Genomic DNA, 15,591 nt, shown 5'->3' on the forward strand with positions numbered 1-15,591 from the left:
CCACTATTCTGCCAGGAGATTCCCTGGGACATCTGTAGCATTGCCATGACAACAGGCACTGACGGGACTGGGGATGGCCGTGTCAAGAGATGCAGCAAGGGGGAGTTCAGAAGAGAGGGAGAGGAAAAATATGCGCGACAAGAAGGCAGCAGGAGCAGCTGTTGATGTGGAAGATTGGAGACCTTGAATAGGAAACTGAAGAACACATATACAAGACTTCTATTCACAACGCTTTCTTTATTCATTTTCTCTTATTTACAAATCCACATAATACAGTGAATAACAACCAATGCTATTCAATAAAGTTATAGAATCTTTTGATATAAAATAAAAGAAAATGACAAAAAAATTACAGTAACCACCCCCTTACTGCCTCTTCTTCAGTTTGTAAAGTGCATCAAAATGATGAGGCCTCGCAACAAGAGGATGAACAGTTCAGCGCTGTACCGAGTTCGGACTGCAAGACAGCCATGTCTGAAAACACAATGATCACTTAGCAGAAGGCTCACATAACATTTGGACAAGTTCCTAAAGTAAAACAGAAAAATAATTTTTTTTCCCCCCAATGCTTAACACAGCGTAGCGTTCATCTGGCAGCCTTTCACTAATGTGAATGTTGTTCTAGATGTGAACAGTTACTGTAAGACATGTCTTCTTTTTCTGTCCTATTGCCTGCAAAGGACAAAAATGGGTGTAAAAGAGGTAGATTGTAGAGGATCCACTATCCTACTGTTACGTGAAACACTAGAGAGCCCCAATGCTCCTAGTGCATCTTCCTTTTACACACGTCTAACCTAAACACTCAGACATACACTGATATTTCACAAAAGTTGCATTTAGATGAACTTCAGATGAGGGATAAGACCAGAAATCTATGAGACGTTTGAGCAAACTGGGCAGGAACTTAATCTCCTCCATCATCACCTCCACAGTGGCGGAGCTGCAGCAGCCCGAGGCATTTTGGAACCAGGTATCCGTGAGCCTGTCGGGACTTTAGAGCCAACAGGAGAGGTGCTTGTGCTTGTCGTCTTTGCAGTTTTACTCCGGGCCGCTGATATGACGGCCGTGCGTATTGTCTTGGCTGTGGCAGAGGATGGGCTGTGGGCAGTGCGAGGTTGGGAGGGGATCGGAGTCTCAGAGTTCGGGGCGAGTCGTTTGGACACACGGAGAGATGCTCCTCTGATAAAGGATGGCTGGGTTCTGCCAGAAACCTTCTCAGGGACAGATCTGTCTGAAGGCCTGTCGGTCAGGGTAGGCTTTCCGGGAGACTCAGTTGTTCTCCCCCGTGTGCTGTTACTTCGTTTCACCTCTGCTTGAGCAACAGTTGGCCGAGTGTTAGGAGACAAGCGCATCGATATGCTTCGACTAGCAGACAGCCGTGTAGGAGTGGGTGGATTCGTAGTGGTTGAGGGTGCATTCGAAGGTTCTGTTTTAGTGCGGACCCTGGGAATGCCTGTGCTATTGGAAGGACCTGCACGTGACACGAGTCCCCTCTTGGCCCCTATCCCACTGCGCACAGGGATCTTCACGGTCCGAGTCTCCTCCTTTGATGTTGGAGACCCCGGAGTTGTCCCCCCTCGAAGGTTGACCTCTCTCTCTTTCCTCCACTTGGAGCAGAGGCTTGGCGTGGGTCGTGGGAGTGGGGACGTTGGGGGTGTCAAGGCATCATAGGATCGGAGGCCTTTCACCAGAGTGTGGCACTCCAGTGTTTCCCCTACACGGGAGTATGACCTTCCCGTCTCCCTCTCAGCACTTGGCAAGTCCGACTCCTCCTCTGGCTGTGATTGGCTGAAGTCTGGCAGACTGGACGGCATCCAGTTCTCCTCCACAGGTGTGGACGCACTTTCTGTGTTGGCCTGTTTTGTTAAACGCGAAGCAGCCCTTGTTTTCGTGGAAGTTGAGTCTCTCTTCTGAGGCTGTGCATGGACTTCATCCGGAGCATTTACAGATGACTGTGATTTGGTCTCAGATCTCCGGTACTTCAACATCCCAGTCCTAGTGCCACTATGAGAAGGTATTCCACTCGTATGAACAGACTGTTCAGCTTCATTGACACAAGAGCCATCTGATTTACTTTGAAGAGGACAATTACCATCTGTCACAGTTTTTCCAAACCTCTGCTTATAAGTGGAGGCCTGGCTTTTAACACACTGGGCTGGTGAATCTGTATTATTAGCAACAGAGCGTGTACTGGAACCGTTTATAGCCATGCGTTCATGTGGAAATTCGGCTTCTTTTTCAAGTCCTGTTGCCTTTGGTTGGACTTGCAGCATGTACGAAAGGCTATCAGGCCCATGTCGCTTCACTGTGAAGCCACTTCTGTGCTGGGAGCGACTAAATTTTGCAATATGCGAGTCTTGAACTGCTTCCATGCTCAGGTTTGTTTCTGGGCTGTGCTGAGCCCTGCTCCCTCTGCCCAGACTAGGTTCCTGGTCAATGGGGGAACATGTGTCATCAGTCTCAGGTGAGCTGCAAAGCACAGCAGTGGTCTCATGGTCAGAGGAGCTGTTTGAGTGAATACTGGTTGATGTCGGGCTGCTGCCCAGCTCAGGAAAGCTCTTGACCATGGATGAGTTGTGGGGATGGGTGTCGCTGTGCAGCTGGTGGTGGGAGTGTCTGTGGGAATCCGACTTTCTAAAACTACGACGACTCCAAGTGTAGCTCAAATTCTTCTCCAGAAGTTTCTCCAGCTCATCTTGGCTCTCCTGACTCGGAGGCGGCTCCTTGGCATGGCTCAGGACCAGATCCAGCCCCGTACAAATTGCCAGAGAGCGGCGCTTTTCTCCAATCACACGCTGACGTTCCAAACGTTTCTGCTCCTTCAGTTCCCGCTCTGCATTTTCCTATAAAAGAGGGTAATTGATTATTTTCTTTGATTCTTAGTGCAGAGTTCAGTTTACGCGTTTAGGTTCTACAACAATATGATTTTTTGTGGTCAGCGGTGTCTAACCTGGACAGCTTTTTGGAAGCGATGGCAAAACAAATGGAAGACCCTGCAAGCCTCCTCTAGTTTGAAAGTGCCGTCATCTTCACAGAAGAACTCCACCAGAGCCTGACTCGACATCCTCATACCCTCCACCTCGTCGTCTGCCTCCTTCAGGCGCTCCTCAGCCACCTGCACCCACACAGGCACACATATTTTACACTGTCTTGCATTCCATCCTTGAATTGATTTGAAGAGATTATCTGGTGTATCTACCCAAAAAAACAAAACACTGTATACCTCCAGAAAAAGCTGTGTCTGCTGCCAGATCTCCGCCTCAGCCTGTGTGTTAGCCTTAAGGGCCGCAACTCTGCTTTTTAACTTGGCCAAGTCATCCAGCACAGACTCCTCAGACAACCTGGAGAGAAGGAGAGGACACGTTAGACATAATTATAAGACTAACTGTACAGAAACAGCTGTGTAATACGTTTGAAGAAATGTTCCGTAACTGGAAACGGGCAATAAATGACTGCACATGATCCGGGATGTTTTTTTTTTTTGTTTTTTTAATATGGATTCTTGGAAAACTGCAGTGGCATGGAGGCAGAATGAGGATTCTCATAAGGACAGTCATTCTTCAGTGCCATGTTTCAGGAGAGAATCAAAGAAAGTCACAGTACAACTCCCAAGCAGCTCAAATACAGCCTTGAAGTATCAGTGTTGTCATAACCCACTTTCACTGAGGCAGCCAGCTACTGTCGACAGCTGGGCTTCATGGTCTGATACAAAAATGCAACGATTTTACTTTATTCTGTCAGACAATTGGGGGGTTTGTTGCAGCGCTTGTGTATTCCCTTCGACTCAATCACTGCATAATCGGGAAGAATTGGAGTTTTGGGAAGGGACTGACCTGGAGGCGGAGCCAACATGGCCTAGTTGGCTGGGAAATGACAGTAAACTCTGGTCCTTTTTCACAGCTTCCTGTGGAGACAAATACAAATGATTATCCAGCTATTGTTTTCAGAAGAAGCAATGCACAAACATTTGCGGTGGCAAAATCATATGGTCTGCTTCTAGGGTCTTCCACAGCTACTGTTCTCTGTGACCTGAAACCATTTTTTCTTTCAAAAAGCTTTTCTTGAACGTTTTCATTTTGACTTTGAAGGTCTAACTTTTCCAAAATACATTTATTTCATTAAACACAAACTCTTGGTATTTTTAAATGGTATGGATAGCATGAATAAAAATAAAATTTTACCATATTTAATTAGGTTTTCTATGTTTAAACAACTATGGATCAGTCTTTTACAGAATGTAAATTTCAGATCTTACCATAGCAACGTAATGCAGCAGATTCATGCCCGGCTTGTTGGCTTTGGTGTCCGCCAGTTTGAGTAGTGATGAAATTCGAAAACCTGCAGCATTCCCTGCATAGCCACCCTGAGAAGCCACGGACAAGGTCAGAATAACACACACACACTCACACACTCATACACACAACATGTGACAACTTTAAACAAACAACAATTCAAAACCCAGGTGCACAGTCATAGTGACGCCCCAGCACACACACACCCAGATCACTTGCGACTGCTGCATTGTGCACCGATAAAAGAACGGATTGTGGGTTCTTTTTTTTTTTTTTTTCAGGCCGCAGAAAAGAAATAAAATAAAGAAGAACTCACAGCATTCATATAGTTCCCTGCTTTCAGCACCAATCGGAGGATGGAGTGCAATTCTGGACAGCTCAGCAGTTCTGTAAGAGTAAAAGAATGAGATTTAATATTATTACTGAGTAAAAATGTGCATGCAGCTAACATTAAGGCAACAAGTTTAAAAAAAAACTTTCTGCAAAGTACTCATTTGCATTCAGGCACTTAAATCTCAACACTTGGCTGCATAAGAGCATTTAAAAAGTGCAACGCAGATCCAGATCTTTATAGCAGTGGAGTACACTACTCCCTGCTGTTACTTTACCTCTGGCCGCTTCTGTCAGACATCTGGCTGCCACACACAGAGAGGTCACAGCGGGGTCAAACTCTTGTTGCAGGATCATGGCATCCAGACGTAGCCGAAAGCTAGTGAAGGAGGCAAGAGGGGGACAGGTTGGTGAATGGAAAGGGGTGAGTGACGATGGAGACAAGAAGGCACTCCAGATCAGTCATCAGTTGAACAAACACGCCATCGCAAAGTAAACCAAGTGGAAGGAACGAGAAAAACAGGAGATTTTAAGTTAAATATGACAAGATGAGAGAGATTTTAGGTGCTTTTTTTTTTTTTTTTTTTTTTTTAACTGAGAGGAGGGGAGTACCTGGGGACTTCCACCAGCAGCAGCAGGAAAAGATCGGGCTCCCCCAGCAAGCTCCGCTCCCCACTGAACCTCCTCAGGCGAGACTCCTGAGAGAGAATAAATATTAAAACGTGAAAAGAAGCTTCGACAAAAACAAAATCTGGGACACTAAAGCCAACTTGTCGTTAAGAGTCAATTCCAATATCTCTCAGCGTGGTCCACGTCTGGAAACAGACCACATCATACGACATGGTGTAATGGCAAACTTTTGATCATCCTAACCAGAGCCAGATGATGAGTAAGAGAGGGGAGGTGGGGAGAGGAAGGAGCTTGTCTCTGTTTGTTTGCAGGAAAGGGCCTTTTACCTCCTCATTGTCAGGCAGCAATTTGCAGAGCTCTGCGAGCTTTTCTGCTCCGTAGCGGTCTCCAACACCCTGCCTGATGTCCTCAACAATCTCCTTAGCAGGCCTGCGGAAATACACACATTCTGGTATAAGCTCATTTTAAAAGCAGAGGTCTTTTCAGCATTAGAAACGGTACAAAATTACCATAGAAACCATGCGGCAGGGGTGTTATCAGTTTCAGTTTTGCAATGATCGCGCAATAACGGGGCTTATCCTATTCTTATCAGTCAAAGGGTCGGGGAGGGAGGGGAGGTTGACGCCGCACTGGCGACACAAAGTAGCATATCCACTGGACAAATAAAAGGCAGACATGCACGGAGGATGTCTGAAGGGTCCCGAGATGTCAAGGTGTATCACCTCTAGCTGACTTTCTCAGGGTGACACGTCTGTCCTATATTCCAGCAGTTTTCCATTATCCTCTCCCTCACTCCTCCTTCAACTCACAACCCATCGCACACGCTCACACTGCGATGAGTAGCCTTTATTCTCAGACAGATTCTCCTTATTCATACCTTAGACGCCACGTGTTATTTGACACCAACGGCTGAAGACATCTAAAGAAGCCGAAGAGTGAATCATGTTCCAAAGAAAACGAAAACACTTCTCGGTTAATTGCGCCAAATGAAACACAGAACGCCTATAAAAAGCACAAAATGAATTTAAGTGACCTACTCATACACCGATAACACAAAAGTTTAAACTACACCCACATTTGAACTGCACGTCTGTCTCTCTTCAGAACAAATAAGGGGCAAATAAGCTGCAGACAAGACCATTGTTTGTGCACAGAAGAGCCTCCTTTCACGTAAAAGCTTTCCCTGCAAGTCTTGACAAATCTAGTTTAGAGAAGAGACGCTCTTCAGTTGAGAGTCTCATGGAGGCATGACAATAACACCTTTCCCCCTTTATCTTTATGGATGAAATTCTGTGAGGAAATGCTGCACGCATTTGTCGTGCCTGTCAACATTAAACCGTAGATATTTCAGATGTTAAACGGTATGTTAATGTGCTTATAAAACAGCCCTATTCTTTGCCAGAAGTGCAGCTTTGTTTGAGCCAGGCAAACATGCTAAAGAGCCCTCCAAGGACGGATGAATATGACAAGCCACATGTGGGGTCTCTCTCCGCAGGGGGGCTGGCTTTAAGATTAGACACTCTTTAAGGGCATCAGCAGGTGTCAGCTCTGACTCCTAAAGGTTGTACCCAGCCACTTACTCACCACCCTCATTCGAGGCCTAGCCCAGCTGCTCAGGGTGCACCTTCCCCTGAAATACACCCTGTCCACTCCTTGACATCCCTCTTTTCTGATGAAACTACAAACTTCTGACACAGACCCCCGTCCACCTTTGACATATGCCTCCACTCGCCAGTGTTTTAAGTGAAGTACTGTTCCCCCGGGCACAGTTGTACACATTTGTGTTTCCTGCTCTTACTTTCAGTTTGGACTTGCCGTAGCAATCAAATGGATAAACAAAGGCTAATGCTGTTGTGCTTTTATTTATACGACAATTTACTAACTGAATATTTGGCATAATTACTAATAATGTGAAACAATCAATTATCAGAATGACTCAAGAGTTCATAGTCATTTCAATTCGAGTAAACAAAACAATTTAAAAAGCTTACATCTTGAACTGCCGCAGGAATATTCCAATGTTCATACTGCGTTTGGAGTCCAGTAAGGTGATCTGTAAGGAGGCAAGGAGCACATGTAAGGGCAAGAAAGGATAAAGACAAAGGGCCTGTTCAGACCTGGTATTAACATGCGCCCTGGTTGATCATAAGTGGCCAGCCTCGAGCAAAGGTGTGAACACACACCCAAGATGTTCTGGGGATGTGATCCAAGTGCTCAGACAACATTTGGAGTCTGATGTCTGTGTTTATTTGCATACAGAGAGCAGAATGGAGAACCAATCAAAAGTGGTGGTGCATTTTTTAAATCCTTGGTGTGAACACACGCACATAAAGAGGACCACTTGTGATCAGATTACCCAGGACGTGTTAGTGCCAAATCTGAACAGGGCCGAATATCTCCGCCATCCTGATGAACTGACCTCTGCCGCTGTATCCTGGGGGGATCTGCAGCGCAGCAGTGCAGATTGCCGCCTCAGGGTGCTGGGCCTGTCCCGAGGCTTGCTGTCCTTCTGACTGAACAGTTCATCCAGAGAGTGGAGGTCTATTGGGAACTCTTCCTCACCTGCCGCAGCCCCACTCCACACACTCTTCCTCCCCTCAACTTTCTCTTTGGGAATACGCTCCCAGTTAAGATTCCTCAAGCGGCTCCGGCGGGCGCTATCCGCCCGGCTAAAAGGCGAGGATGATGCATTTGAAGGCGGGGGAGGAGGAGGTGGAGGTGGCGGAGGTGCTAAGGGAGGCGGCGGAGAGGTGAGCAGCACCAGACGTGACTCCATGGCTGTCACTTCCACAGTGTCTGGGACAGTGGAGGGAAGGGCAGGCAGTGTTCCATGAAAGGCACGCGATTCCTTGACGACCACAGTCAGGTTGATGTGCATAGAGGCTGCCTGGTTGTGAGAGGGAAGGGTGACAGCGGGTAAACAGGCTCTGCTCGCTCGCTCACTCACTCAGCCGGTGACGTATTTTCAAGTATCCAGTGAGCTGTAGTTCAAAGGTCAATCAATAACTCCAGCCTAGGAGACAAAACAACAACAAAAATATTAGCGCACACATTGTGGAGAACAGAAAGAGACGTAATCAGTGTTGTTCCAGAGTTTCGCTCCAGCACACCAGTCAGCCAACTTCAGCCGAGGTCGACGGCTTCACCTGAGCTCGCGTGACCCCTGGCCTCGCTTCTCCTGTCATTATGACGACTTCCAACAAATCCAGCGATCTAACAAGCTGTTGGAGCTAGAAGTCTAACCTCTGGTTCAACTTTCAGCCGAGGTTCAAGGCGTTTTTGGGAAAGTACTAGCTGGGCAAGATGAGCTCTCCCCCTCTGTGGGCTGTTTGAACAGCTTGTCCCATCCTGTTCAGATTCACCTCACTGCAAGCGCACACACCTCAGCCATGCCTTTTCCCTTCTAATTAGAAAATATTCAGACACCACACGGGCTAGGTAAGACGCACAGTTAACCATAAAACTGAGAAATAGAGGGTTCTGCATTTTCACTGATCACAACTTCAAATATTCCTCCCTCGTCATGTCTGAAAAACGGGTGGTACGCACTTAAACCAGCAGGTTTTAAGTGGGATTAGTAATGCATTTGGGAATGACTCAGAGGCTGGTTTTGGGTAAACTCTAATCGCTGCGTGGTTTCGCATTTGGCCACGGCATATCCTCTAGTCCCGTGTAGCGTTTTTCTACGCGTTATTTAACATTTGGGGAACTTCTGAGGGGATGCGCCTGGTTGCCAAGCTGTTCCACGGAATGCCGCAGGAGCGCGCTGCAAAGACGGCCGCTGATGATCTCAGCCTCAGTCATTTCACGAGATTTATATCTTAACAAGAGAAAATGTTATTTGCGTGAGAGCTGCTGGGAAGGGTGAAAAGTTAGGGGAAAGTGAGTAAGAGAAAAAAATATTAAATTAAATTAAAAAAAAAAGCTAAGAAACATGAGCAAGATTCAATAAGCTTCACATGATATGTTGACATTTGGTTTAATCCAAACTGTTTATAGTCATTTGTAAGTTTTACGTTAACATAGCATTAAATAAAATAATAAAGCCAATTCTTGTGTCTGTATTTCAGGTCATAATCTTTACTTTTCTTTTCTTTTTTCTTTTTTTTTGTCCCCCTTACCTGCAGTTGACGGGCACGCTTGTCCAGGAAGGTGCGCTTGAAAATGTTGCCGTTAAATCCCACAGAAAACTTCCAGACCGTTTACTCCATACTTTGTTGTTTGCTGTGCGTCTTCTTGAACCCCGGTGACTTGTTCAGCTCCACTCGCTGCAGTCTCTCGCCTTCAACTCGCAGAGCAACTTCCACTCAGCTCAACGCGAACGCGCAGGCGCTCGCCCCCACGCTGATATGCCCTTATTGTATCCTCCCAGTTTTCCCATGGGCGGATTTAAGGCTTTCAGGTGGGAGTGCACTCGATCTTTGCTCGATTTTAATCCATCTATCGTCTTTAAAGATGCAATAATGGGGCTGATCGTACGGAATGTTAGCCGAGCTGAATAAGAGATTAAATAAAAGTGTTAAGATTGGCATTAAAATCAATAACTTAATGCTTCAACTCGCTAAATCTCTTTAATCTTCAAAAAAATAAAAACGTTTCAATGGCCTGATATCTCATATAGTGGTTTAACAGCAATGTTTGTACAGATAAGATTATACGTGAAAGCTTGTCAGCTGTCAGGAGCTGTGCGGACAACTTGATTAGTGTCTGTTTCAGGCGAATCATCACGGTAGTCAGGACTCTAATCTGTGATTAGTGCAGAAGGCCTTGATCATGAGGAATCTTGCTTTTGAGAACCTGAGAGAGGGAGCAGATGGCTATCAGACATGGGAAATAACGTCTGCGTGTCCTCCCTGCACCGAGAGCAATGCATAGGTGAAAGCTAAGAGGCCAGAAGTCCCTCTAGGGTGCTGAAATGGCCCCAGGTGCTGGGATGTAGACCCATAACACAGACCTTTCATCCGAGGTGCTGGAGCACTCCTGGCCCATGTCACCTGGTGGCTCCTGAGTCCGGCTCAGGTAGCCCCTTTCACAGGCCACGCTGACAGTTGGTCGTCATCACTTCTGGGGTTGCAGTAATTAGGAGGTTATGACCCCAAAGATCTGGCCATTGTTGTGCCTGGGCAGCAGGGCATGTTATAGTGCGCCGTGCCAGAATAAACCTCTCTCAGGAAACTTCACTTTCTATTCAGTCACTCACTTCTCAGAGTACAGTGCACTTCTCAGAATACAAGGAAATGCCACTGTTGAGAGACGGCAGCCTTATAGTCCATAAAAGGCCTGATCAACCCCCGCACAATTCCACACATTATGCCGGCATCCAAGCAACATGGACACCGCGACAGTGATTAATGAATAGTAAGGAGTTAACTTGGCATCCCTCACTTCTTTTACCAAGATAGTTAAACTGCAAAGAAACAAAACAGTCTGTGATGTGTACAGGCCCGCTCCCGGCTGGTTGGTCCATTTTGCATAACAGTGAGCTCCAGTGCATGTGCTTCACTCGACCCATTCTTTAGTGAGTGAATGCGCATGAGGGTGTTCATGTGTAACATTTGTGTGGGTCAGTATGAGAGGGAGTCTTCGCATTCAGGCGCGCAGAAAACGGTGAGAAATGTGCGTTTTTCTCGAAATCTTCCAAGAAAACGTCTCAGTGCCGGTTGATTGTCAAGTGTGGCATTTCATCTGATGTCTTAACGAAGCTGGCTGCCTTTTTTTTTTTTCTGAATGGATAAATAAGGCTTAACACATGAGAGCCCAGTGCCAACTACCCCGCAGCTCAGCCCTTAGGTTCAGTGGGGTAGTTGCAGCCAAGCAGCAAGTGTTAGCCCTTCACCCTCTCTCCTTCTTAATCTCGCTTTGAAGTCCCAGAGGGGTTGCACGGAGGTGAAGGCTATTGGCTCCCTCCTCCTTTAACTTTTACGCACATTATGTATTACGGATGCATGGAAGCCCTCATAATAAACCTAAATAATCATGAGTCTCACCCACACAAAAGTTATTTTAGTACTTTTGCAGTGGTGATCAAAATCAGTGACCTCCACTGCAGCTGTTTTTTTCACGCTGCAGAAATAAATCCGGATGTAAAGAAATCAATACAATAGATTTTTTGACCAGATGCCCCATTTATATAGCGTGTAAAAGTGGCTGTAAAACCTTTCCATGTGAAACTATTGATATCACAGTATGGGGGCTTCGTGTTACTCAGCCTCTGGTGAGTCTGGTCTGCCTCCTGGGTCTTGGCCATTTCCATGGTGGAGTAAATAGGTCAGTGTGACTGCAGCTCTGCGGGAGTATCAAACACATGCGTAATGTGTGTATGTATGTGTGAGGAAAAGCGCGCACCTGGGTCTGATTCTAGACCGGGACAGTAGGTCTGGGAAGGTATTCCTAATCAAACCCAGCTTCCTCTGATCTTTCTCGGGTTCCAGCTGCGCTCAGATCACGTGCAGTTATCCAGAACGGTTTGACAAGCATCTCTGGCTTTGGTGAGACCGTCTGATAAGGAAAGACAACAAGAGACAGACAACACATATACAGTCTCAGTGTCTTGCACTCTTTTCCTAAAACAAGAGCCAGTGTGCGCTGGCATTAACCCACAAACGACTGCTCTGTACATGAGAACTTAGAACATATCCATCCGCACAGACATGAAGAGAGGCACACACACACTGCTGCACAATGTCACTTTAAGGGTTCACAGACAGGCCGTTAGACAATGTTACAAACATCATGGAAACAGAAAGGGGAGGGCTGTGAGTCAAACTTGGGGAGAAGTTAAAAAAAACACACTCCAAGAGCTATCTCCGGAAGCTTTCGGTTTTTAGTGCTTTCATCTTTTTGCCAGAACACATCCGTAACTTCTTTTTTCAGGCTTTTTTTTGGCTTTCTGCACATAGATTGTTAAAGAATTTCCACTATGTGCATTTTGTAACGTTAGCGACATTTTTCCTAGACTTTATCGACTGAGAGAGCAAGACAAGAGGGGCGGCTGAACTCTGCACCGCGCTTTGTTTTCATAGACCGTGCACAGCTGATGCTTCCCTGTGTTTACCAACCTGTCTAGCGTTTTTAACACAGGGTGCATGTGTGCACACGAGTGTTGTCTATTGAGTTTTGATAAAGAGAAATTCCTCCGGTCGGCTTGGAGAAGAGTTTCGTGGATGTGCTTGCGGTCAGGCGGCCTTGCATTTTTGTGTGTTCAACTGAAACTCAGCAGGGTGGAAAGGAGGCTGAGGTGCTTGTGGTCAGTTGTCCTCGGGGGTTGGGTCAGCTCTGTTAGTCTTAGCACATCTGGCCACTAGAGCCACTTCCGACTCCAATTAGGATTTCCTGAGACTCAATAAAGGGGATTATTGGCCTGCAAAAACACTGGGGCAGACTCTCCCACCCTCCGCCGCCTTCCTGCCCCAGCTGCTATGGTCATTACACTAGCCAGAACTACAGTCGCACTTCACTAGAGGTTTACAATAGCACAGTGACATAGACAGACAAATAAGCCCCTTTCTCCCCTCTTCTTTTCTTCTTATCTTTGTCTCGTTTTATGTGAAATGAAAGGCTTTTCCATTCAACCCCTGGTTTAAAGCCTCCTCGTATGTAAACTGACTCAAAAGATTCATAAATGACGTCAGCAGAGGAATGGAAAGTAAATGTCTCCCTAGCTGGCGGATGAGAGACCACAAGAGCCTGTATACCAATCCGTGGTCAGGCACAAAGCCCTGGAGCAGAGTGCTAGGGAGCATTGATAGGGGGTCCTGAGCGGCTGCTTGTGTGGCAAGAGTGATCACACAGTTAATATTCAAAGGGCTGAGTCCGTCGTAAAGAAGCCACTAAATAGAGGTTGACAAAGCGCGTCGTTCAGACAAAGGCTTCTCCCTAAGTAGGCTGTGTATATAGCACGGAGAGCAGTGAAGGGATGGGCCTTGCTAGGGTGGTCATGTATGGAGTCTATAGTGAGTTATTAAGGCAGGGCCTCCTGCTCTTCATCCTCCACCATCACCACCACTGACTCCAAAGCCAACCACACATGACGTTCTGGCTCTAATGAATTTTTGAGATTTAACACAAGAGTCGTTTTTTTTGGTGTACGAGACAACGCAGTTTGCTGCTTTTTGTTTTTTGCACACACAACTTTAAACATAAATTATTATTTTTTTCAAATTTTGCATAACCATCCAATTTAAGCCTTCAGATAAACACCGTTGTTCCCCTTTGTTTTCATTTTCTACTGATTGTAACAATCTACGTGCTTCTTGTTGAGTAAGGCCTTGCATTCCCTTCTACATCACCTCACTCACATATACACACAGACAGTTACTTCAAGCATCTAAACCTAATTATTCTCCCCCTTGCCTCTGTGTGCCAACTAGTGATGTCACCCACAGAGAGACAGTAGGATTGTTGGCCGAGTGCCTGAGGGCGGCCATGTTGGCAGGGAGGAGAGGAGCAAAGAGGAGAGGAAGAACTTAAGAGAAGATTAGCAGCTGAGAGGTTAGCAAAGTAGGAAAAGGCGGGGGGACCCCTAGAGGTTTGGCCGGCCCTTGTGTTGGGGCTGCAGGGATTAACCAGCCTGCTCTGCTGCTGAACCCACAGAACCCAGCCTCCTACTTTCTGCTGCTTCGCTCTCTCTGACAGACATTCAACAAATACATTTAAGGCTGAAAAGAAAACACGAAGGAGCTGTGAGGGCCAGGTCCCAGGGGGACTCCCTCTGGGATTAACCTAGCTGCTACTCTCTTCCCATCATTTCCACTGGCATTCACTGGACCTGAGCTGAAGCCTATTCATCCTCACTAAATTGTTGCGTAACAATCCATCCTGGCTTATTCTGCAGCAGTGGAGCTGTTGGTAAAACAAGGCACCCTTGGGCCCCAGAACCTCCGAGCTAAGGCCCAGTTTCTTGTGTTGTGGGGGGACCTTTAGAGGCTGGAGCTGTTGTGTGATCGACCGGGCATTTGGGGCACACGTCACTGTCACATGAATTAACGGGTTCCGTATAAACAGTGTGTTCGCTTAAAAAATGCTTCATCGTTTAGGGAGAACTCTTGCTTGGTGAGAAGATTGATACCATTCTGATTTGTTTTCGTTCTTGTTTATCCTCTGTTGGGTGGCTGGGTTCAACATTGGTGGACTGGTTGATGAGGAGCTCACATAGAGGGAGGTTGCAGGGCCGCTGCTCCTTTGTGTCACAAAGAGTTCATCTGGGCATCTGATTAAAATGAATGGACTGATTGATGAATGTTATCTTTCAATTAGACATTATACCCGGCAGCTAGCTTAGCTTAGCATAAAGATGAGAAACAGAAATAGAGCCATGCATACTGCATACATAGGATATGTGTCAGTCTTCTCATCTAATTCTTAGCAAAAAAAAAAATTATAAATTCAATGTATTTTTAAATATATGCTTCATTATTGCTTCGAGGATTGCTGAGAGTAGATGTTGTCTCCGTCATGACGGCCTGAATTCATGTGGTCACCTTAACCCTGACAAAGAACTGCATCATCAATTTCAGTAATGTCTCTTATTAAAGGAGCAGACTCAGAAAGAGGGAGAAATTACTTAATGTGGGTCAGATAAATGAGAAGGCAGCATGGGGTTCATTCCCCTCTCTGGAAATCATGTGCAAGCCCTCTCTCCCTTCCTTCCTCTCTCTCTCTGACACATGGAATCTGGCATGTTTGGCAGAGGCAGAAAAGAGAGGGAACAAAGGGATGAGTGACCAGCTGAGTTATTTGGTCAAAACCCAGTAAAATGGAAGGACAGACTGTTGCTAGGCTGTGCTGTGAGAAAGAGAGAGCACTCTGGCTGAGCTCATTGAAAAGAACCAGGCCCCTGTTTACCCACACAGATATACCACTTTAGAAGCACTGTGATTATCACCAATTAGTGTTATTACTCACTATTACCCCCTATCAATCGCCTTGAGCCTTCATTAACCACTCAAACTCTTGAAGGGGATCTAAAGGACTTCCGAAGAGGCCATAAGAAAGCTGAAATAGTAGAAAGTAATGGGTGTAAAAAAAATAAATAAAAACAATCTGGAATTGCTTCCTATCTTCACTGCATCATTTACAGCTTTATGTAATATAACTCATATTGTTGCAGGTAACTTAACTATCCACGCCCTATTGGACCTGTTACCTGTATTCCACACACACGAGTGTCATGACTCAGTTTGTACTGATGTATTTGTGCACTCCTCACTTGACTTTACTGCTTTAGAAAACGTGAAAGTGGTTCAGATTTACATAATGTCAAGCCAAAGGTCTAACCTGTGTGATGGTATAAGGGCCTCTGTGCCCTTGACACACCAAAACACACAAGACCCGTTCTTAG

The 15,591-nt window shown here is 46.1% G+C and overlaps 1 protein-coding gene across 2 annotated transcripts; it reads right to left on the reverse strand.

The window, feature by feature from the left end:
- Positions 1-227: 227 nt before the first annotated feature.
- On the reverse strand, positions 228-10,128 carry fhdc2 (FH2 domain containing 2). Of its 2 annotated transcripts, XM_084549509.1 has the most exons (12): positions 9,374-10,128; positions 7,672-8,265; positions 7,244-7,305; positions 5,579-5,681; positions 5,235-5,320; positions 4,901-5,001; positions 4,609-4,679; positions 4,256-4,363; positions 3,834-3,904; positions 3,224-3,341; positions 2,951-3,115; positions 228-2,843 (listed from the first exon to the last, which is right to left on the reverse strand). In XM_084549509.1, the coding sequence occupies exons 2-12, from the start codon at positions 8,128-8,130 to the stop codon at positions 921-923; spliced, it is 3,267 nt and encodes a 1,088-aa protein (XP_084405635.1). In that variant the 5' UTR covers positions 8,131-8,265; positions 9,374-10,128; the 3' UTR covers positions 228-920. The 2 variants fall into 2 exon arrangements, with proteins under 2 accessions (XP_084405635.1, XP_084405634.1); XM_084549508.1 differs by having other exon boundaries at positions 2,951-3,341.
- Between the last annotated feature and the right edge of the window lie 5,463 nt (positions 10,129-15,591).

The sequence above is a fragment of the Chelon labrosus genome (assembly GCF_963514085.1).
Source record: "Chelon labrosus genome assembly, chromosome: 8".
Taxonomy (NCBI): Eukaryota; Metazoa; Chordata; class Actinopteri; order Mugiliformes; family Mugilidae; genus Chelon; species Chelon labrosus.

What these genes read in the sequence shown, in the direction of transcription:
- fhdc2 (XM_084549508.1), bottom strand. Translation starts at nt 8,130, where the DNA reads ATGCACATCAACCTGACTGTGGTCGTCAAGGAATCGCGTGCCTTTCAT. An exon ending in TGCTGCCTGACAATGAGGAG is followed by an intron (nt 5,321 to 5,578) that starts GTAAAAGGCCCT and finishes ATTCTCTCTCAG; the next exon opens with GAGTCTCGCCTGAGGAGGTT. An exon ending in GCTTCCAAAAAGCTGTCCAG is followed by an intron (nt 2,844 to 2,950) that starts GTTAGACACCGC and finishes CCTCTTTTATAG; the next exon opens with GAAAATGCAGAGCGGGAACT.